General features: G+C 50.7%; 1 protein-coding gene across 6 annotated transcripts; it reads right to left on the bottom strand.

Annotated features, from left to right (window-relative positions):
* Positions 1 to 232: 232 nt before the first annotated feature.
* CCDC61 (coiled-coil domain containing 61) lies at positions 233 to 22,164 on the bottom strand. 6 transcript variants are annotated; one of them, XM_027620076.2, is made up of 14 exons: positions 22,115 to 22,164; positions 14,585 to 14,743; positions 14,247 to 14,329; positions 10,537 to 10,694; positions 9,122 to 9,283; positions 3,495 to 3,705; positions 3,321 to 3,403; positions 2,486 to 2,655; positions 2,303 to 2,378; positions 1,842 to 1,984; positions 1,667 to 1,745; positions 1,436 to 1,490; positions 652 to 730; positions 233 to 549 (listed from the first exon to the last, which is right to left on the bottom strand). In XM_027620076.2, the coding sequence occupies exons 2-14, from the start codon at positions 14,730 to 14,732 to the stop codon at positions 452 to 454; spliced, it is 1,545 nt and encodes a 514-aa protein (XP_027475877.2). In that variant the 5' UTR covers positions 14,733 to 14,743; positions 22,115 to 22,164; the 3' UTR covers positions 233 to 451. The 6 variants fall into 6 exon arrangements, with proteins under 6 accessions (XP_027475877.2, XP_027475878.2, XP_027475876.2 ...); XM_027620077.2 differs by having other exon boundaries at positions 22,092 to 22,121; XM_027620075.2 differs by lacking the exon at positions 22,115 to 22,164 and adding an exon at positions 18,331 to 18,974.
* Positions 22,165 to 22,607: the final 443 nt, after the last annotated feature.

Below are 22,607 nucleotides of genomic sequence, written 5' to 3'. Positions count from 1 at the left end.
TGTGCAACATCCCTGCTTGGACCCCTTTGGGGTTGAGCTGCTCACTACCACCCCTCAGGTCCACCCCTTTCATTGCTTTAGAGAGTATGCAAGTTTTTCCTGACCCTGAACCCCAAAGTGCCTCCCAGAGACATGCCCAGAAATACACCAGGTCCCAATTACAGCCACCACCCAGTCCTCATTTCTCCCGACTCCAGCCCCACCCTTCAGTCATAAGCTGAAGGAGCCCAAAAGCAAATAGTTTATTTACAAAATGCACATACCTTCCCTCCCAGCATGCAGTGTATGGCGGGGGGGGGGGGTCAAGGCTTCACACACCTGAAACCCCGGTAGCACCAGCAGGAGAGAAGCCTGAGCGGGGCTGGAAGGAACCGCCGGCCCCGCCCCCCCCGCCCCCCCCCCCGAATCCAGCGGTGGGTGAAGGATGGAGGGGCAGTACTCCAGGTCGAGGTCACGACCGTGTGTCCAGTCGGTTCATATATTCCTGCAAGGCCTTCAGGCGGGCGTCTATTTCGGCCATGTCTGCTGCCTGGTGGTCGGAGCTGTACTCTGTGAGAGTGGGTGCGGGTGCAGGGGCAATGAGGGCCCAATACGCTGCCCTTGGGCTGGGTGGGGGGCGAGGGAGGGGGAGATGTGGAGTCCCAGGCTCACCTTTCATAGGGACCCAGCCCCCCGAACTGGTCAGGCATCTCTGATGGCGGCTGCGTTCCAGAGGGGTGGGCTTCTGCTGCTGGGGGAGACAGGAAGGGGGGGTTAGATACGGTATCCTCCCTCTATTCCTGTCTCCCAGATCCCACTGGAAATTTTGAACCTAAGGACCTCAGAGAACAAGGGCTGACGCCCACTGGGCACTTACTAGATGCAAAGTCACCTCCTGGTATCTCCACCAGAACCCTCTCAGATGAATACTATTACCATCCCCATTTAACTGATTAAGAGACTGAGGCTGAGAACTAGCGTGAGCCACACAGGTGATAGGAAGGCGGGGCCAGGTTTTAAGAGCTGCCAATTTGAGGCCAGGGCTAGTGCCCTTAGCCAGTATCATCTACCCCACCCCACCCCCACACTCCCCTCCAATCCAATGATCTCAAAACATTCTGCGTCCAGACGCATTTCAAAAGACACCTCTGCGGAGCGCCTGGGTGGCTCAGTCGTTTAAGCATCTGCCTTCAGCTCAGGTCATGGTCCCAGGGTCCTGGGATCGAGCCCCGCATCGGGCTCCCTGCTCGGCGGGGAGCCTGCTTCTCCCTCTCCCACTCCCCCTGCTTGTGTTCCCTCTCTCTCACTGTGTCTCTCTGGCAAATAAATAAATAAAATCTTAAAAAAAAAAAAAAAGAGACACCTCTGCAACCTGAGTCCCCCAGAATGGAATCATGGGCTTTTGGTGGTTTCATGCTGCCCCTACCTCCTCCAAGGTCCGGGGAAAGACACTCACCGTGCTGGACCCGCCCCAGGTTGTGGGGCTGGGAGGCTTCCCGCGGTGGTGAACTCTGACAGGAGAGAGTATTCAGGAACCAGCGGGAGGAGCCTTGGGCACCTCCCACCTCGCCCTCCCCGGTGGTTTCAAGGATCCCGCCTCCATCACCCAACCTCCCTGCAAAAGACTGTTTCTAGCCTCCCCAGACACCCGGTTGGAGGCGGTCCTTTCCCCGCGCCCAAGTTTTACCCCCTAGGAAGGGATTCGGAGAAATCCTCCAACTCGCTGCAGGAGCCGGCGGACGAGCAGCGGCTGCGGAAACTGTCCACTAGAGGGGGGGAGGAGAGAGTGAGCCTCCCGCGCTCGCCGGGGGCGCCCAGCCCGTCCGCCCGCCCGCCCGCCCCGCGCGCTACAGCCCAGTTACCCGAGGAGCTGCGGTTTCGGGAGCGGTTAGCCGCGTCCCCTCGGCCGCTCACGGCAGCGGGGGGCCGAGCCTGGCGAGACCAGGAGATGGACGGGCCGTCCCCGCTTCCTCCGCTGCCCAATCGGTTCCGCTGCTGCTGCTGCCTGGGGAGCGGAGAAGGAGATACCCACCTGTGTGCCCAACTAATGCTAGGAATGGCGTCGCTGCGGCCCTGTGGGCACAGCTGAGGTCACACAGGAAAGGGAAAAAAAAAGGGCTGCGGACACACAGACCGGGTGGTGGGGGTTAGGGGAGGAGGTAGAGGTCAAGTGAAAAGCAGGCGCAGGTAAAGGGAAGGGGAGAGATGGAGCAGGTGACAGATGATGGAGACAGATGGGAGACAGGGATGGATGAGAGCACAGGTCGGGTGGCCAGGTAAAGGGGCAGGAATATGGGCAGGTAAGGGGGAAATGGGCGCTAACTTTATTTTGATCTCTCTCTGCTTCTTCTCCTTGGCTTTCACAAAGGCTGTGGGGTCGAAACGGGGCACGCGACTACCTAGAATGGGGTGGGAGAGTGTGGAGAGAAGAGGCTGGGTCACAGGAGCACGCCTCCACAGCTCCAGTCCATCCCCCACCCTCCCACAGGCAGGGCAGGGCACAGACCTGTGGGCGAGGGTGAGGGGCGGGCAGGGCGGCCTCGACTCCGGCCCCCCCGGCCGCTCTCCCGGGAAGAAGAGCGGGTGGCACCGCGACCGCGCGATGTGGAGCGCTCCCGCGACGACGAAGCCCGATCCTCCCGGGCCCGGGGCGGCGGCACCGGCGGAGTCCGTCTCCTGGAGCACAGGGCCCACTGTCAGTTTCCCGCCGGCCAGCTCCTATGTCAACTCCTATCTCAAGCCTCTTCTCGGATCACACCATCTCCGAACCCTCAGGTCCATCCCACCATCAACTCCTAGACATTCACGCCCTTGCATACGACCCTCACAGACACCTTGTCCCAGGCTCTGCCCCTCTCGGAGCCCCAGAGAACCCCCCCCCAAAAGAAACTGTCACTTCCCTACATCCGAACAAACCCCCTTTACCGGGCCCTTCTTCCTGAGGTCTCCCACAGCTCCCTAGAGATCCTTTCCCAGTATTCCATCACCCACCCCAATAAATAACACTGGACGTCAACCAGATCCCCAGCAGTTGGGCCACGCCCTTTCGCTCTACAAGATCCTCAGGTCCCACCCCTTCCCCCCGGACCTTATCTCCAGCCCTTCCTCCTGACTGACTGACGCTTCAAGCGCCGCCTGCCGTGTCCAACTTTCCGCCCCATGCAGTCCATCAGATTCCTTCCACCCCTCCATCCCCGCCCACTCTCAGCCTCCGCTCCATTCAGCCCCGCCCTCCCACCCAACAGACTGCACCTCCTCCCCAGGCCCCGCCCCCCCAGCCCGCAGCCCCTCAGCAGCAGGGTCGCAGCTCTGAGCCCCCCGGCCCCGGCCGCGTCTCTCACCCCCTCTTGTACACCGCCAGCTCGGTGTTTACTGTCCTAAGCCGGGCGCGCAGGCTCCGCTCCGAAGCCTTCACCTCCTCGAGCTGCCAGGAGTGAACAGGGGCAGAGGGGGCCACACTGAGGCCGAGGTCCACGCCCCACCGGCCACCCCCGCCGGCCGCCCCGCCCCCTCACCTCCTTGGCCAGGCGCCGGCAATCCTGGCTGCGGCGGCCGACCCCGCGGTGTCCAAGGCCCCGCTCTTGCCGCAGCTCCAGCTCCAGGCCCCGGACGAGCCCACGCAGCGCCTCGGCCTCCTGGCGCGCAGCCCTCCCTGCCAGAGCCTCCTCTCGAGATTGGCCCAGCTGGGCCTCCAGCTCTCGCTTCTCGGATGCCAGGCGTGAAACCCTGGGGGAAGTGGGTAGAGGGAAGGCAAGAGTCGGGAGGGGGGGCTCTCAGGATCCCATCATTCTCACTTCTTCATGGGGTGGGCACGAACCATTTCACCTGCTCCAGGAACGGGGAAACGCGGCCCCACCACTCCAGCTTCCCCTGTGTTCCCGTCATCTCTCCTCCTCCACGTCCCCCACATGAGGAGGAGCACGGCCACATCACTCCCATTCATCCCACAGGGAGGACACAGCCCTGCGAGTTCCAATTCCAAAATAAATCGTCAGTCTGTCCTTCTCTATACCCTGAACGCCTAGCGCGGAAGTCCCGGCCTTAGACCCCCCCCCCCCCCCCCGAGGCCTCCCAGCCAGGTCTCACTACCTCCTATTCACCAGAAGACTCTAAAATGCAAATCCAATGGGGCACCTAGGTGGTTCAGTTGGTTGGGCTTCCGATTCTTGATTTTGGCTCAGGTCATGGGTCCTGGGATTGAGCCCCACATGGAGTCCCCCATCAGGCTCCACACTCAGCATGGGGTCTGTTTGTCCCTCTCCCTCCCCTGCTTGTACTCTCTCACACAATTTCTCTCTAAAATAAATAAATAAAAATTAAAAAAAAATGAAATGCCAAATCCAATCAGATCCCCTACTATGCTCAAAACCTTCCTTGAGGAAAAGATGTACACACAAGGCTATTCATTACAACACTATTCGTAATAGCAAAAAGAGTAGAAATAACCAAAATGTATACCAACAGAAAATAAGTTGAATTTCTATGGTATATCCACTAAACGTCCTAGCCAATGCAATAAAACAAGAAAAAGGGGCACCTGGGTGGCTCAGTCATTAAACGTCTGCCTTCGGCTCAGGTCATGATCCCAGGGTCCTGGGATCGAGCCCCGCACTGGGCTCCCTGCTCAGTGGGAAGCTTGCTTCTCCCTCTCCCATTCCCCCTGCTTGTGTTCCCTCTCTCACTGTGTCTCTGTCAAAATCTTAAAAAAAAAAAATTAAAACAGTCATTTGCAGATGAAATGATTATAAAAATTGAAAATCAAAGGAAATCTACAAATTATAAGAAATACGAAAACGGACCAAAGTTACTAGATACAAAATCAACATATAACTACAATTATAGGGGCACCTGAGTGGCTCAGTTAACCAACTGAGCGCCTGCCTTCGGCTCAGGTAGGTCATGATCTCAGGGTCCTGGGACTGAGCCCCGCGTCAGGCTCCCTGCTCAGTGGGGAGTCTGCTTCTCCCTCTCCCTCTGCCACTTCCCCCTGCTCCTGCTCTCTCCCTGTCTCTCAAATAAAAAAAAAAAATCTTTTTAAAAAATTAAATACATAAGGGGTGCGTGGGTGGCTCAGTCGTTAAGTGCCTGCCTTCGGCTCAGGTCATGGTGCCAGGGTCCTGGGATCGAGCCCCACATCGGGCTCCCTGCTCAGCGGGAAGCCTGCTTCTCCCTCTCCCACTCCCCCTGTGTTCCCTCTCTCATTCCTCCTGCTTGTGTTCCCTCTCTTGCTGTCTCTCTCCCTGTCAAGTAAATAAATAAAATCTTTTAAAAAAAATACATAAGTACAATTATATAAACATCAACATGATTTATATATAAAGTAAAGAAACCATTAGCAAAATCATCCAAAGATGAAAAAAATCTAACAAAAGTATGATGGAATAACACCATTGAGACATTAAATAAGACCTAAATAAATGCAGAGGTATGTTGTTTATATATTGGAATACTCACTATTTATATAGATTTCAGCTTCCCCTAAATTACTCTATAGATTCAATGCAATACCAATAAATTTTGGAGTGCCTGGCTGGCTCAGTCAGTGGAGCATCTGACTCTTGGTGTCAGTGTTATAAGTTCGAGCTTCATGTTGGGTGTATTTTTATTTAAAAAGAATAAAATCTCAAGCCTATTATTAAAAAAAAATTCCAACAAGTTTTATGTTTTTGTATTGAAAAACCTATTGATTCTAAAATTTATAAGTCAGAAGACTTGCTCTACCCAGTATCAGCCTAATTATAAGGCTACAATAATTTTAACGGTGTGGTGCTGGCACAAGCGTAGACAAACCAATGGACCACAGAGCACAGAACCTCACCTGATGCACGATACATAAACAAACATTCTTTGTGAGAAAGGTGACAATGGGTAAGCAGTAGGGAAAGGATACTCTTTTTTTTTTTTTTTTTAGATTTTATTTATTTGAGAGAGAGAGAGAGATAGCGAGAGAGAGCACAAGCGGGGAGGAGAGGGAGAAGCAGGCTCCCCACTGAGCAGGGAGCCCGATGTGGGGCTTGATCTCAGGACCCTGGGATCATGACCTGAGCCGATGGCAGACGCTTAACCAACTGAGCCACCCAGGCGCCCCAAGGAAATGATACTCTTTTCAATAAATGTCACTGGGCTGATTGACTGGTAATGTGAAAAAAACCATAAAAGGACACCTAGCTCCCCCAAAATCAATTTCAGGTAGATTGTAGACATAAATGTGTAAAGCAAAAGACAAAAAACTATAGAAGATGATATAGGACCATATCTTCATGGTACTGGGAGAAAAGGATTCTAAGAGAAGACATAAAAATGACTAACTTCAGAGAAAAAATTTCTAAACTAGTCTACATAAAATTAAGAACATCTGTTTATCAAAAGGCACTATTAAGAGAGTAAAAAGTCCAGCTATAGAGGGCAAGGAGGTTTCTGAAATACATAAAATTAAAAAAGGGCTCATATCCTGACTATATAAAAGAGCTCCTGGAAATCAGTAAGAAGTAGGTGACAGAAGAAAAATAGACATGGTGGGTGAATAGACAGCTCACAAAAGCGGAAATCCAAATGGCTACTAAATATATGAAAAACTGCTCAACCTCATTGGTAATTAGCAAATAAAAAGTACCAAGAGATCCTGGGCTGATGGGACCTTAATAAGAAGGAACCAACCAGGTCTCCACATCCGAATTCATTGGCCCCAACGCCACCTGACCGTGAGCAAGCACACAGCACCACCTGGAAGGTGTCTTGCCAGAAACCTAAATCTGACCAGCCTATAGGTTTAACTACTTCACAGGAAATACAGGGGACAGGGGAATACATTAACCATGGAGATAGAATGAAGTATTTAAGAGGAGATATGATGTCTGGGATTTGCTTCTCAGGGAGAAGGGAGTGCGTAGATCAAACAAGATGGGCAAAATGTAGGTAACCATTGAATCAGGGGCACAGGTACATGGGCATGATACTATTGTCTACTTTTGTGTGTTCTTGGAATTTTTCCTAATAAAACACTTCTTAAAAATCTGTGGCTCCCCTATATTCTCCAAGGAGCTTCCCATTCAGCCCCATCTAGAGGACTTCCCCCTTCCCTTCCTCTCCCCCTTCTCTGCCACCAAGTTTCTCTTTGCAGATCCAAGTTCCTCCTCCTGGAACACTTTCTCTCTCCCTTCAAACGTCACATCCCCTGCCCCCAGCGACGTTAGGTCACGTCCCTCTCTTCTCTGCTCTCGTGGTTCTCTGTACATTTCCTTCCTCGAGCTGGCACTTACTGGTGTGATTATGGGTTTTCCGTCCGGACCCCCGCTCCAGCCATCTGGTCACTGTGAGGGACCTGAGCTCTGTGGCCAGGCTGACTGTGTCTGACTCTACTCCACCTATTACAAGCTGGGTGACCTTATGCAGTTTGACCTCACATCTCTGCGAAGTGCGACGATAATAATAATAATACCTACCTATAAGGCTGTGAGAAGCTACGAAGAGTGCTTGGACCATGTCTGGCACGATGTAAGGGCTCAAGAAACAACTAGGGCCAGGCAGTGTGCCTGGGACACAGTATGAACCAGAAAAATGTTGGCTGGATGAATGAATGAATCTGGAGTCTTCCCAAATTCCCTCACTCCAGTTAGGAAGAGGAAGTTGGGAAGAGAAAGATAAGAAGCCACTGACCAGCTATAGGATCTCAAGCCACCCTCGCTAGTTCCGGTTCGTTCTGAAGGGCAATGGGCGCCACGCTGTGGCCAGTCCGGGAAACACATACATCGACACACACCAGAGAGTCCCGAGGATGAACTGAGGCTAAAGGTTATCCTGCTTCCCAGCAATGCACAGACAGCCAAGCTCTTCCAGGAAGACCCACAAGGCTCTCCAGCTCCATAAGCTCCCACTCCTCCCTGTCAGCCCCAACACTCAGTCCTGGCCTAGGGGCCCAGCAGCTGCCAACAGAGCTCAGCAGCTAAAGGAAACAAAGGGGGCTTGGTGCTGGCTGCCTGGATTCAAGGTCTAGCCTGGCCATATTACTTACTGTGTGACCTGGGGCAAATTCTGTAACCTCTCTGGGCCTCAGTGTTCCTCCTCTGCAAAATGGGGACAACAGCAACGCCCACATTGCAAGAATTAAAGGAATAAAGTCATAAAGCACTGAGCAGAATCCCCGGCACACAGTGAAATGCTCAATAAATGTTAGCTGCTGTAATAATTGTTATTGTTATTACTAAAAATATTGGGGCATCTGGGTGGCTCAGTTGGTGAAGTGTCCGACTCTTGATCTCAGCTCAGGTCTTAATCTCAGGGTCATGAGTTCAAGCCCCATGTTGGGCCCCAGTGTGGAACCTACTTAAAAAAATAAAAAATAAAAACAATAAAAATATTATTTGCTCCCCAATGGGTGGGGCCTCCTCCAGATGGGGATGGAATCCCTGATTCAGCACCCACAGTGCATAGCACATAGTAGGTACTCGGAAATGTGCCAAAAAGCCTTTGCTTTCTTCACTTTACTCTTCGAGTCCCCTTGTTTTCACCACATCCTACCAAACACAAAGCCTTTGCACATGCTGTTCATTCTGCCTAGAACGCTGTTCCCCACCCCCTTCACCTGACCTACCCCAAGACCCCATCAGGTTCCTACCGCAGCCTCCTATAGCACAGACCACCTTTTCTGCCTAACCCCATTTCTGCTGGCAATGTTATACTCAGGTGATTACGTGATCAACATCCATCTGCCCCCTGGGCGGGCCACTATGTGACGGCAAGGAGGGGGTCAGTACAAAAGAGGCACTAGATAAAGCCCTACCTCCCACCCTGTCTTTGTGCATGCTGCTCCCTCTGCCTACAACACCCCTCCCTTACCAGGCAGGCTCCAGTCTCCCCTCCGGGCTTCCCAAGCTCCACCCACCGTGAACTGTCACTATCTGCACACAGAGCTATCTTCCATCACTGGACTGGGAGTCCCAGGAGGGCAGGGCCAAGACTGTCTCAGTCATTGCTGTGTCCCCAGCACCACCCGACGCAAGGCAGGCACAGAGGAGGGGCTCAGAACAGATATTTGGTGAATGAGGGACCACCATTCTCTCAGGAGTGCTGAGCACAGGGCCCTGCGGTGCCCAATAGGATGCCTCCCCCACCCAGCCCCAGCCACCTTCCCTCCCAGACTCACTGCTCCCTCAGGTGCCAGATCTCAGTCTCCCGGGTGTCCCGAGCATCCTGGCCGTCCAGCCCTCGCAGGCGGCCCAGCTCCTCCTTCAGTGAGCGGATGATGCCCTGCAGGACCACAGGGTCTGGCTTGCCCTGGTACGGGAGGGGCAGCGGGTAGTGAATCCTGAGGGAGGATTAGAACCGTGGCAGCTCAGAGGCCAAGAATCCGCCCTAGGGTAGCTACCAGACCCTGAGAGCCTTCGAGTACGAAAACCCCCAATTCCAAAACCTCACATTCTTAGAGGCGTACATTCCGAATGCAGCTTCAAGCCCGCTCCCTGCTCCCCTACCCCTTGGCCAGCCGGCCAGCCCTCAGACTCCCTTATCTAGCAATCCTGCATTGACAGGCCTGGTGCAGTCTGAACTGACTTCCTTGTCATTCACGGCTGTTGGAGTGAACATGGGTATTATGTTACCTGCCGCCAAGAAAAGTTCTAATTCAGATTCCACAGGCATAGATTCTAAATGGCCTGACCTGTCTCACCTCTTGGCTAAGGAAAGATAGGGCACCTCGATCAACTGCACCACCAGATGCTATGCATAGGGAACTGACAACTTCCCACGAGAAAATCCAGGTGCTATTATCAAATGGGGCAGATACCATCCCTGGTTACCCAAGAGCCATTCCCAGCTCTTTTCCGCCTTGCTGCCTCCCACTAAACAGACTGAAAAAAGCCAGCTTGTCATTATCCCAGCATCCCCTACATGTGACCGCTTGTGGCCAAATATTAAGGAAATGGCCATAAGACCATTTCTGGCCAAATATTATAGGAAATCTTTTGGGCATCTTCTAGGAACACGTTTGTTTTCCTGATAAAAACAGTACATGCCATTAGCCAGTACAGCCCTGTTCTCTTCCTCTTGCTTTGATACAGAAGCCATGCCTGGAGGGCCAGCAGCCATTTTGTGACCATGAAGAGAGAAGGATGGAGGTCAAAAGCCAACACATTAGGGATGACAAAAGGAAACAAAACAAAACAGAAGGAGCCTGAGTCCCTAATGAAACTGCTGGGTAGTAGCCACCCACCTTGACATTTTGTTGTGTGATAAACTTGTTTGTTTAAAGCACTAGTAATAGTTACTCTGCTACTTATAGCCCAACATGATACTAAATGATACAAATCTCAACACTGAAGATTCCAAAGGCAACACACACACACACACACACACACACACACACACACACACACACACACACACACACACACACACACACACACACACACACACACACACACACACACACACACACACACACACACACACACCCGCTACCCCCCCCATCCCCGCCCAGCCCTCAGGGAGTTCCTGAGTTTGAACCACATCCCCTCCCACCTGCCCACCAGCCTGAGCCTGGAGCCAGTCCCTTATCCCCACCTGTCAAACTCCACAGAGTAGATGAGAATCAGGTAGCGCTTGGAGTTGAGCTGGGCCGATCTCGAAGCCAAGGGGCCCGGGCGGCCCCCCATCTTGCGATTCCGCAGGGACTCGAGATCTGTGTAGGTCAGCAGGTCAAGGGTGACCGACTCACTGCTCTGTTGAAAGAGGATGGGAGGAAATGCCAGGAGTCCGGACATAGCCAGACCCAGAGCACACAACCCACCTACCCAGGCCACTCCCCATCCATTCTTTGGACTCGCTGGGCTTTTCCTACACTGAGGCCAATGATCAAGATGGCCCTGCCCTAGGGGCTGGCACAAGGACGTCAGAAGGAGAGACTGGAAAGAACCTAAACGCTCAACCGTGGGGGGCAGCTTAGTGCTATGGCTCTCCAAGTCTTGTCCAAAGACCCCTGGGGGTCCCCGAGACCCTTTCAGGGAGTCCATGAGGTCAAAACAATTATCATACTAATACTAAGATGTCATATGCCTTTTTTTGCTGTGCTGACATTTATACCAATGGTGCAAAATAATGGTGGGTAAAAGTGAAGGTGCCCATTAGCACAAATCAAGCCAGCGGCATCAAACGTACTAGTAATCACTGTAGTCTCTGTTGCCACACAGTTTCAGTGGGGGGCTGGGAAGGAAGAAGAAACAAGCAAACCTAACACAGGAAATCAAACCTAGAATGTTCCCTCTTTTTTTTTTTTTAGATTTTGTTTGTTTATTTGACACCGAGAGAGCACAAGCAGGGGGAGCAGCAGACAGAGGGAGAGGGAGAAGCAGGCTCCCCACTGAGCAGGGAGCCCGACATGGGGCTGAATCCCAGGACCCTGGGATCACGACCTGTGCCGAAGGCAGATGCAGACGCTTAACCGACTGAGCCACCCAGGCGCCCCAAACCTAGAAGGTTCCTGATGAAGCAGTAAAAATTATTAATATTTTTGAATCTCCATCCTTGAGTACATGGCTTTTTACTACTCTGTGACAAGAAAAGAAGCACACATTCTGTGGCATTCCAAAGTATGACAGTTGTCTCAGGAAGAACACTTGTGTAATCGAGTTTGGGGCTAAATTAGCCGCTTTTTCATGGAACACTATTTTTACTTGAAAGAACGACTGACAGACATAACTATGGTTATTCAGACTTGGATGTCTGGCAGGCATTTTCTCAAAAATGAACAAAGTCAGCCTGTCACTTCAAGAAAAACAGCTAACGGTATTTGGTGCCAATGGTAAAATTCAAACTTCACAGCAAAAATTAGAATTTTGGAAACCTTGGATCTGCCACTGTGTGCTTGATAGCTTCTTGATGTTGAAAGACTTCCCTGGTGAGATCAGTGAGGATATTAACAAACGTGACTTCCTGATATTGTATAATGAAATGCGTCAACATTCAGAAGATCTGTATAACTCAGTGAACTGTATTTTCTAAATGACCAACGCATGATATCATAAAATGGATAAAAGATCCAAGTAAAGTTCAAGATACATCGATAGATTTTAATGTAACGTAATATGAAAAGTTCATTGATAGGCCTTTGGACTCCACACTACAACAAATCTTTAAGAAATTACCACCTGTCCACTTTTAGTATGTTAGCAAAGAAGGATCTGTACAATTTCCTGATTAAAGGACTTGCTTTTCCAACCACATATCTATGTGAGTGAGATTTTCCTGCATATACTTCAACCAAAACATATCACAAAAGACTGAATGCAGAAGCACATATAAGAATCTAGAAGTTTTGGGGGCACCCGAGTGGCTCAGTCTGTTAAGTGTCTGCTTTCGGCTCAGGTCATAATCTCTTGAGTCCTGGGAACAAGCCCCACATCAGGCTCCCTGCCTGCTTCCTCCCTCTCCCTCCTCCTCTCCGGCGGCTCCCCCTGCTTGTATGTACTCTCTTCTCTCTGTCAAATAAATAAAAATCTTAAAAAAAAAAAAAAGAATCCAGGAGTTTTCTATTAAGCAAGACATTAAAGAGATTTGCAAAAACGTAAAACAATGCTATATTTCCTATTTTATTTTGTTTTAGAAAACGTATTTTTCATAAAAATGTTATTTAACATATAACTGGTTTATTACAGTGATTTTTAAATGAATTCATAAATATCTTTAAATTATTCTCAGTTTTAATTTATAAAACAACTTAATCTATAATATGGCAAACAAATATTGATAGCTAAAATCTGCAAAAACAAAAGCTTTTTGATGTCCTCAATAATTTTTAAGAGCATAAGAGGTCATGACACCAAAAAACTTGAGAACCACTGGGTTAAACAAATCATGCCACATGGGTATAATGGAATACTAAGCAACCACTAACAAGGATGACAAACTCACAAGTTGATGACAATAATAAAAAGACAATATCTGTAAAGCACTTATGAGCCAGACACTATTCTAAGCTTTTTACCTAGAACTCATTTAATCTTCACCACACTGTGAAATAGGAACTACTGTTATCCCCACATTACAGTTAAGAAAACTAAGGCATGGGGCACCCAGTGGCTCAGTCAGTTAAGCATCCAACTCTTGATTTCAACTCAGGTCATGATCTCAGGGTCAAGAGACTGAGCCCCACATTGGGCTCTGCACTGAGTGTGGAGCCTGCTTAAGATTCTTTCTCTCCCTCTGCCCACCCCCCTGCCCCTGTTTGTGTGCTCTCTCTCTCTCTCCCTCTCTCTGAAAGAAAGAAAGAAAGAAAGAAAGAAAGAAAGAAAGAAAGAAAGAAAGAAAGAAAGAAAGAAAGAAAGAACGCACTAAGGCGTGGAGGGGAAGTAACTGGCCCAGGGCTCCCAGCTAGTAAGTAGCAGTGAGGAGTCTGACTTCAGAGTTCATGCTCTTGGCCATTATGCTATACTGCCTACACATAATAAAATGTTAACAGTCTAAAGTAGGGGACAGAAAGGGGATTATAAGAGACTGTCGCTTTCTAAATCACACACTGTCATAATTTTATGAGTGTGAATTTTATCTATAATCAGAGAAATAATGTAGTTCATAGTTTTAAAATGATGTCTAAATAGCATCCCTGCCACTCTAACTTCCAACCTGATTTTTTTTCTATTAATACTTTTAACTACTTGACATTATGTATTTTTTCAATTTTTTGTTTCTCCAACTAGAATGTCAGCTTTGTAAGGACAGGAATTTTGTCTCTTTGGTTCACTGCTGTATCCCAATGTTTACCACAGTACCTGGCACACTGTAGATACTCAGTAAAAATGACTCAAATGAGTACCTATATTCACTGATATGGCGAAATGTTTATGAAATATTGTTGAATCTTTTAAAAGCAGGTTAAAGAATACTTTGGGAAGTATACCAACTATATAAAATTATACATCTGCAAATACACACACACACACACACACACACACACACTTTCACAAGTAAACAAAGAAGTGGAAAAATAGCTGGAGTGATTTTCACCAAAATATTAATAAAATATTACCAGGAATGAGTATTAGGAGCCGAGTGATTTTTACTCTCTTCTTTACATTTCTCTGTGACATGAATTTTCTACATGAGAGTAACTATCACTAGGATCAGAATAAACCACTTACAATTGGGAAAGAAAAAGATAGCCCTGTCCCTTTAAGGAAAGAGAAAGTAGAGGGTCTTGCATTCATCAGATGGGCATCTACCTCCCCAGGGATCCAGAAAACAGAAACCTCCCCTAGCCCCCCAGCCCTGGCCCCTACCTGGGTGAGAGCAGACTCCAGCATGTTACAGAAGATGTTGAACTGTTTAAAGTTCCCCGTCTTGTGAGTCAGATCTTCAATGACTGGGTAGAGAGAAAAGTCCTTCCTGGAGTCTAACCACTTGCCCAGCCCAAGATCAATGCATCCAAGCTTTTTAACTTTCCCCAATTCCAGTGCCTCTGGCCTGAGGGATGAGCCCTCCACGCCCCCTCCCCACCTCAAAGAGTCTCTGGTCAGGTAGAAGAGGCAGATGGGCGGGTTCCGGGTTGGTCTCATCTTCAGGGAGAAGGTGATCCCGGGGAAGGACAGATGAACCCACCCCAGGCTGGCACACTCACAGCTGGCATCGAACTCGCCCCGCCACTGATCAGCCGTCATCCGGTCCTCCACCTCCAGCTCTAGCACCTGTCCAGACACCACCACCCGCACAGCATGCTCCACACCCCGGAAGATGTAGTCCACCTGCAGGCCAGCTGGCTGGTCCATGGCCAGTGTCGCTGGAGAAAGGGAGGAGACAGAGACCCAGAGGGGCTGAGAGCCCAGGCTCAGAAGCTAGAAGGCCAGAATTCATATCCTGGCTCCACCATTTACCAGTTTTGGCACCTTAGGAAAGAGATTCCCTCTCTGTGCCTCAATGTCCTCATCTGGAAAATGGGTATAATAATGGTTATCTATCTCGCAGAGCTGTCATGAGGATTAAATTGGACAATACACATAAAACCATTTTGAACTGTGTCTATGTCCAACACATGCTGGCTAACAGAATATATGATTTCTGACAAGAGAATCATGATTAATACTATTATTAATCCTTATACTCATTATATATTAATTATTCATTCATTTATTCAAACATTTGTGGGGGGGAACCGGGGTGGCTCAGATGGTTAGGTGTCTGCCTTCGGCTCAGCTCATGATCCCAGGGTCCTGGGATCGAGCCCTGCATCGGGCTCCCTGCTCCACGGGAAGCCTGCTTCTCCCTCTCCCACTCCCCCTGCTTGTGTTCCCTCTCACTGTGTCTCTCTCTGTCAAGTAAATAAATAAAATCTTTTAAAAAAATTTTTTGTGGAGAAAAATCAAGCTGCATAGGGGGACAGAGAGTACTGAGGTCAGACAGGGCAGATTTTAGGTAGGTGGTCAGGGCAGGCCTCCCTGAGGAGGTAACCTACAGGCAGAGAACTGAAGGAAGGTAGGGAGCATGCCAAATGGCTATCTAGGGAAAGTGGTCCAAGTCGAGAGAATAGCAGCGCTATGTATTATCAATGATACACTTAAATCATGTCCAATGAATTAATAATCTATTTTATTAATTGGTCTGTTGTAAGCCTAAGTACCTTCTCTTAGCCAATAGGGCTACCACTCGCTGTTAGTTCTATGAGGTGGAAGAGAGGAGCAGATCTCTGCCTTCAGCCTGGATTTTAGGGGATGATTCAGAATGAGAGCCCTGGGTTGCCTGAGTTCCTATCTAGCTTTAGCTATGTGCACATACACGCAAGTTACTTAACCTCTCTTGGAGCCAGATTCCTTATCTTTAAAGCACATGCCATCCTGGGTGCTGGGGATATGACGAGAAACCAGATTATGCATGCCCCTACTCTCAAGAGGGCAGCAACAGTCAGAGGTATAAAAATTAAAAAAAAAAAAAAAAGTGAAGTAGGGGCGCCTGGGTGGCTCAGTCATTAAGCATCTGCCTTCAGCTCAGGTCATGATCCAGGGATCGTGGGATTGAGCACTGCTTTGGGCTCCCTGCTCAGGGGGAAGCCTGCTTCTCCCTCTCCCTCTCCGCTTGCTGTGTTCCTCTCTTGCTCTCTGTCAAATGAATAAATAAAATCTTAAAAAAAAAAAGTGAAGTAGTGGAAAAAGGAGATGCTGGGGGTAGGGGTTGCTCTTTTAGCTAAGGTAGCCAGGGAAGGCCTCTCTGAGGAGAGGCCTGGAGAGGGGTAAGGAGATGTGTGAATATCTGGGGGAAGAGTAGCCAGACAAAGGGAACACCCAAGCAAGAGCTCCAAGGTGGGATGTTCCTGATTTGTTCTAAGAACAGCAAGGTCAGCATGAGGGAGGGACAGAGATGAAATATAATGGGCCAGATGATGCTCATGCAGGCCTCTGTAAGCCCATAGAAGGGTAACAGTGCTCATCTCCTTGGATTGGTGTAAGGATTAAATGAGTTAATCATGTTAAAATCCTTGAACAAATTGAGCAGTGCCTGACACACAGCAAGCACTCATATACATACTGGCATTATTATTATTATCATTATCATTAGTTCTTTGTTGTCGTGTCTTGAAAGGCAGTACAGAAACAAGGCAAGCCCATTTTTCTCCCCAGTGTACAGATGGGGAAACTGAGACTCAGTAGAGTCCCACAGCTGCCCCAAAAACAGAGCTACCCAGGGCTGCCCTAAACCAGATCATGGTGACCCCTCCAAAGCCTGGTCTCCTTCTCTCCACCACATCCTTTGCTCCTCACACTTTCCCCAAGAAGTCCTCCTAAAGGATGATATCAGGAAATATAATATTGTGAGGCCAGAAAATGAAGAGCCCTGAAACTCAAGGTCAGTGTTTTTTAACATTTTAAGAGTCTTTGTGCCTTTGATAGTCTAATGAGATCTCTGAACCCTCCCCAGATAAATGAATAGGCCCACAACCCTTTGCAAGTAATTTCAGGGGCTCCCAGAATACCACCCTGAGGCCCATCCACAGATCCCCTTTCTCAAAGACCCAAGGACAATCGCCAAAGCCCCAGACATTCTGGCAGGCTCCTCTGTCTCTAGACCCAAGCTCTTAAGTTTATTTGGGAGAGGGGTCGGGGTCTCTCGTGTTTGGAGGCGGCTGATGAAGTCGAGAGACCTCTTCCCCTTGAAAATCCACACTCTCACAATTAGGCACTCTCACATTCTCTGTAAATTCAGAGGTGGGGTTAAATAGTCCCTGACCTATAGGCAAACAAACTGCTACACGTTTCAACGTATCTCGCATCCCCTGGTCCTCAGGGCGGGTGCCAGGCAGCGCTGGCCCCGCCCCACCGGGTGTCCTAGACCCCGCCCCCGGCCCCGCCCCTCAGGCTCCGCGAGCCAATCAGCAGTCGCGCCGTTCTGGTTACCAAGGCGTTAGAGGTACCTGCAGAACGCCTGAGGAGAGGCACAGCTTCACTGCCCAATTCACCAACCCCCCTCGTGGTACCCAACTCCAGGTTGGAGAGAGGACTAAAAGGGCCCGTCCCACCCCATCTCCACTACCAACCCGGCCCTGCTCTCCTCCTTGCCCACTTCCCCACATAAGCTCCCCATTCTCTTCCAGAGAATAGCAGCCCTTCACTAAATCACAGGGCCTCTCCGTATCCAACTGCCCTGATGTCATTAGCCTCCATCTCAGTCCCCAGATATTAAGCCTCCGAATATTCCCCCCCGAATTCCATTGTCCCTTTACACACACCTGCCTCCGACACCTCCACAAACTTCGCCCGCTCCCCTCCCCTCATCTTCTCTTCTTAGCTTGTCGTGAGCACTCAACAATTGCTGATGAAATAAACCCCACACCTCGGCCAGCTCCCCATCACTCATTCCCCAGAGGGCCTAGAGATTCTGGACTCCCTTCCCCTCCCCGCTGCAGAACCTCCCTCCCTCCATATTCCCGCCTCACCCCTTCTACCCCGTTCCCCAAACCAGCCCTCTCCACTTCCTTCCCCAAGTCCCTTACTGCCATTCGGCTCTCCCAGAATGGGGGCAGGGGGCCACATTCCCCTTCTCTGTACACCAGCCCCCATGTTCTCCTGGCGTTTCCCCCATATTCTACCTGAATTTTGCTCCCTCCTATTATTCCGCCTGGATTCTGCCTGCATATTCGCCCAAGGTTCTACTCCACAGTGGGGATCTACCCCATTCTCAGCCTGTCTTACATTATCCCCATATTTCACCTGGATTCTGTTCCCTCCCAAATTCTAATGTAAACCCTCTCTCCCCCTCCCCACATTTTCCACCTCTCTTCCCTGCAGAGCCTTCCCAGGACAGCCCCCCCACCCAATTCTGGGATTCCCCAGGCCCCACGCCCCTCCCTCCTTCCACCCCCCTGCCTTGTCCTTCTACCTGCATCCTCCATCCTTGCTCTGTGACCAGTGGCCCATCCTGGTTGCTGGTTTCGTTCCAGTCCCAGGACTCTCCTAGCTCCTCTGCGTCTCAGCTTCTAGACCCTGCATTCGAGGCCCCGCCCTCGCCAACCCGTGACGTCAGCACTTCAACCTTGCGAGCTCCGCGTGCACACCCCAGCACCACACTCTGGCCCACACACCTGATCCCATTTCTCGGGCCTCGTGACATCACGGCTTCAGCACACACGCACATACACGTACGCACACGCACGCGCGCGCACACGCACAAGCACACTCGGCTTTCCGACCCCGGGGCCTTTCCCTCTCATCTTTCACTAAGGAGACTCCCCTCTCGGTTTCCAGGGTTACATCACGGTCCCTGGCTCCTCCTCCTCCCAGTAGCGCTCCCTGGATATTTCAGACTTCACATCCCTCGCCCTAGGGTGGAAGCCGAGAATCCTCCACGCTGGGTTCCCCCAAAACAAATCCACATCACCATCTCCCACACAGGACACGGGTAAATCACCACCTCTGTCAGCCCCCACCCCTGATGGCTATTTCACACTGTCTGCAGCACTCTCTCCCGCCAACACCCCATATTTCAGCCTGGCCATGACCTAGCTGGCCTCTCCTATACAGTATACCCCCCCCCCCCGCCACCTTACATACACACACTGGCCTGGCCGGAGCGACCCCTCCCCGCCATGTGAGTGAGTTTTAGCTGGCTAGAATTCCCCTCCCTTCACCCTGCACTCCCCCAGAATATAGACCAGAGCCTCCCACACTGTCCCCCTGGAATATATAAACACAAAAATCTTTAAGGACTCTCCATGATCTGCCCCTCCATAGTGCACACTGCAGCCCATCACACACACACACACCCCAAATATCCAAACCTCCCCCCTACTACCACTCAAACAGGACTACGCACACCCATCAACCAGTGACTTGTCTTTAATTCTGTTCTCTGGTAGATGCTGTTAACCATCCCCCATTTTACAGAGGATGAAACTGAGATTTGCCTAGAATCCTGCAGTGAGGGGCTTCCCATTACCCAGCTACCTTTCCTCCCATAACTCTCTGCTCCTTTCCCTCCAGGCACCAATTCTTATGTGTGGCCTCGGACCTTAAACATGACACACACTGCGAGAAAGGGACTCCTGGGTTCAGCTCCTGCTCCACCACTTACCCACAATGTGACCCAGGGCGAGGCGCTTAGCCTCTCTGGGCTTTTTCCCACCAGTAAAGTGAGGATAATAAGAGCGCCCATCTCACATAGGATGATTGTGGGGATTAAGTTAATTAATACATGTAAGGAGTTTCAAACAGTGCCTGGCACCTGGTCAGCTGTTTACCATCTGTGCAACCAGCTGACGATTAGTTGAAAGACCAGAGGCCCAAGAGGGCAGAGCCATTTTGATCATTCTTGTACCTTCAGCACCCTGGGCCTGGCACAGATCAGGGACTACTTGTGAATTTATGCGAGATGCCAGGAAACGGGGTTCTAGGCACTGGAGATACAGCCAACGTCCTCTCCCCTCAGCTCACTGCTTTGTCACCAGGTCCCAACTCCCATGTCCATTCCTACAGGAAGCCCTCCCTGACTCCCAGGCTAGGTAAAAAGCTGTCTCAATCACCAGTGTCCCCGGCACTGCTTGGCAGAGAGGCAGCCACAGAGGGGTAGTTTAACGATGAGGGAGCTCCAGTCCAAGCTCCGAACTGGTGTTTCTTCAAGAGAGGACTGCAGACCTTCAGCATGAACACGGGTGCTTGACTTAAAAAAATGCAGGATCTTGGGCATGATCCCAAATCTACAGAAGCAGAACCTCTGGGGGTGGGCCCAGGAATCTGCATTTCCTACAAGCTCCCCCAGCTCTGAGATCTGAGAGCTTCTGCCCCTGGATACCCTTCTGTTTCCTCCCAGTTTATTACCCCATCTTAACCCCACCCCCCCACCCAAGACTCTCCCAGCTCACAACCCTGCCCTATACTACAGGGAGCTTCCCCCTCCCCGCCCAGAAATGGTGATGATGATGGTATAACACAAGTAACACTTTTCAAGCATCTATGGGCCCTTCTAGGTGCTAAGCTCTATATTCTCATGGAGTCAACACTCTGGTGGGGGGTGGGAGTCTAAGAAGCCAGGGGATATAAACAAACCCTAATAGATGTTGGGTACTGGTAAGTGTTACTGAAGAAAAGCAAAACCAGGTGATGAGGCGCCAGGAAATAACAGGAGCTATTTTAGCTTGGGTGGTCAGAGAGGGCCTGTTTGTGGATTTGACATTTGAACAGAGAGAGACCTAAGGAAGTGAGGGAGAAGCCATGTAGACATCTAGAGGGAACATGATCCAGACAGAGGGCACAGCAATGACATTCCCCAGGTGGGAACATATTTGCTGTCTGAAGAACAAGGAGGCCAGGGTGGCTGAAGCAGTGTCAACAAGGGAGAATGGCAGGAGTTGAGGGCAGGCTGGAGGGAGAACTGGATCCGGTGGAGCACTATGAGCTTGGCAAGGACTTATACTGTGTGAGGTGGAAGCCACGGGAGTGCCTGGATCAGGCAGTAACATGATCTGACTTTTGATTCAACAGGAACCCCCAACTGTGGGGTCCAGGGCAGAGGCAAGGAGCCCAGCGAGGAGGCCACTGCAACAGACCAGGTGGGGCAAGTGATGGCATGAATCAGAGCAGCAAGGGAGGTGGTGAGATACGGTGAGATACGGCTGGATCCTAGAAGTGTTCTGTAGACCCATGAGATCTGCTGATTGGCGGATGGCACGCAGGAAAGGAAAAAGGGAGAGTCAAGGACAACTCCAAGGTTTTTGTCCTGAGTACCTGGAAGAACAGAACTGCCATCAGCTGGGTTTGGAAGAGGGAAACTACAAGTTTGGTTAGGGACAAGTTTTTAAAGCATGGATGTCAGCTGGACTTCCAAGTAGAGAAGAGTCAGCCATTGGACAAATGAGTCTGGAGTTCAGAGAGATCCAGACTGCAGACCGGCACTTGGAAGTTATCATTATATAAAGAGCATGTGAAACCAAGAGACTAGGTGAGTGGTACAGACAGAGAAGAGATGAGGTCATTCTAAAGATGCTAAAGCTGAGGCACAGAGGGTTAAAGAATTTGCCCGAAGCCACCCTGACGTTCAGTGGCAGGGCCAGTGGCAAAGCCAGCACTTAAGCTCAGGCAACCCAACTCCAGAGCCCACAGCCTTAACCAGAGGGAGGTGTGTTAGGAAGTTTAAGAGTAACTCATACAAAACCTGGCACATAGTAAGCCCTGAGTAAACGCTGCATGTATCATGTGGCTTCACACCTCCCTAAAGCACACCTCCATCCTCGAAGTCCTCACTCATTCTCTCCCTCCGTAGTGCTTCAGCTGCCCTCCACCCAAATCAAAGCTTGTAACTCATCCCAAGGACCTCCGCTCCTCCACACCGCGCTACAATAATCCCTCGCCTCAAAACCTCCCGTTAAATCACAAGGCTATATTACAGGGGAATTTCTGTATTTTACCGCCTGCTGTCTCCAGCTTTACACACTTTCCCCCATTAAAGACCCTCCTGCAAGATACAAAACATCTCCCCCAACCCCCGACTCAGATACTGCCCTCTGCCTCACAAACCACCGTCAACGTGCCTATCCGTGTTAAAGGTCACCCTTCCCGATTCCTACACTGCCCGGTCAGCTGCCCGCCGCAGCCCACCCTCCCCCAGAGCATCCCCTCCCCCCAGGATCCCCACCCTGGCCCGCGCACCCGCCACTCTCGCCGCCTCTCACCTTCTCCACAGACAACCCTCCTCGCGAGCAGTTCAACTGCCGAAGCTCCAGCCCCGCCCCAGGATCCGGCCTTCTCGCTTCTGACTGGCCCTGGCTTACTCGCAGCCAAGTTCTCATTAGTCAAAACAGACGCCCGTCACTCCGTGTCCCGCCTCAGAGACGAGCCCGCCCTCCAAAGCTTGCAATTGGCCAACTCGGATGAGCGATTCCTAAATGGGCCTGGTCGTCCGTCTTCTCTCCAATCATTACTGGCTAACTCCTACTGCCAGTCATGCAAAGAGGGTTGTTCCTCGGAGGGGGAGGAAATCCTGGAAGTAGCCCCTTGACTCCGCCCATCACCCCCTGCCGCGGACTAGACGCGCCCACGAGGAGGGGCGGGTTGGAGGAGAGGCGGCGGCACATGCGCACGGGAAGGTCTTGGCGGCCGCGGGTCCGGAAGCTGCGGGCAAGTTCTAAGCGTAAAGAAGGGCAGAGGTTTATCGTTGCTCAGTGC

This window comes from Zalophus californianus, chromosome 17, assembly GCF_009762305.2.
Source record: "Zalophus californianus isolate mZalCal1 chromosome 17, mZalCal1.pri.v2, whole genome shotgun sequence".
NCBI classification, from domain to species: Eukaryota; Metazoa; Chordata; class Mammalia; order Carnivora; family Otariidae; genus Zalophus; species Zalophus californianus.
This window is presented reverse-complemented; position numbering and strand designations above follow the sequence as displayed.

Excerpts from the sequence above, each read along its gene's own strand:
- CCDC61 (XM_027620075.2), bottom strand. Across the intron at positions 2,656-3,320 it reads CTGGCGGTGTACAAGAGGGG|GAGACGGACTCCGCCGGTGC; the intron begins GTGAGAGACGCG and ends CCTGTGCTCCAG. Across the intron at positions 1,746-1,841 it reads CCGAAACCGCAGCTCCTCGG|TGGACAGTTTCCGCAGCCGC; the intron begins GTAACTGGGCTG and ends CCCCCCCTCTAG.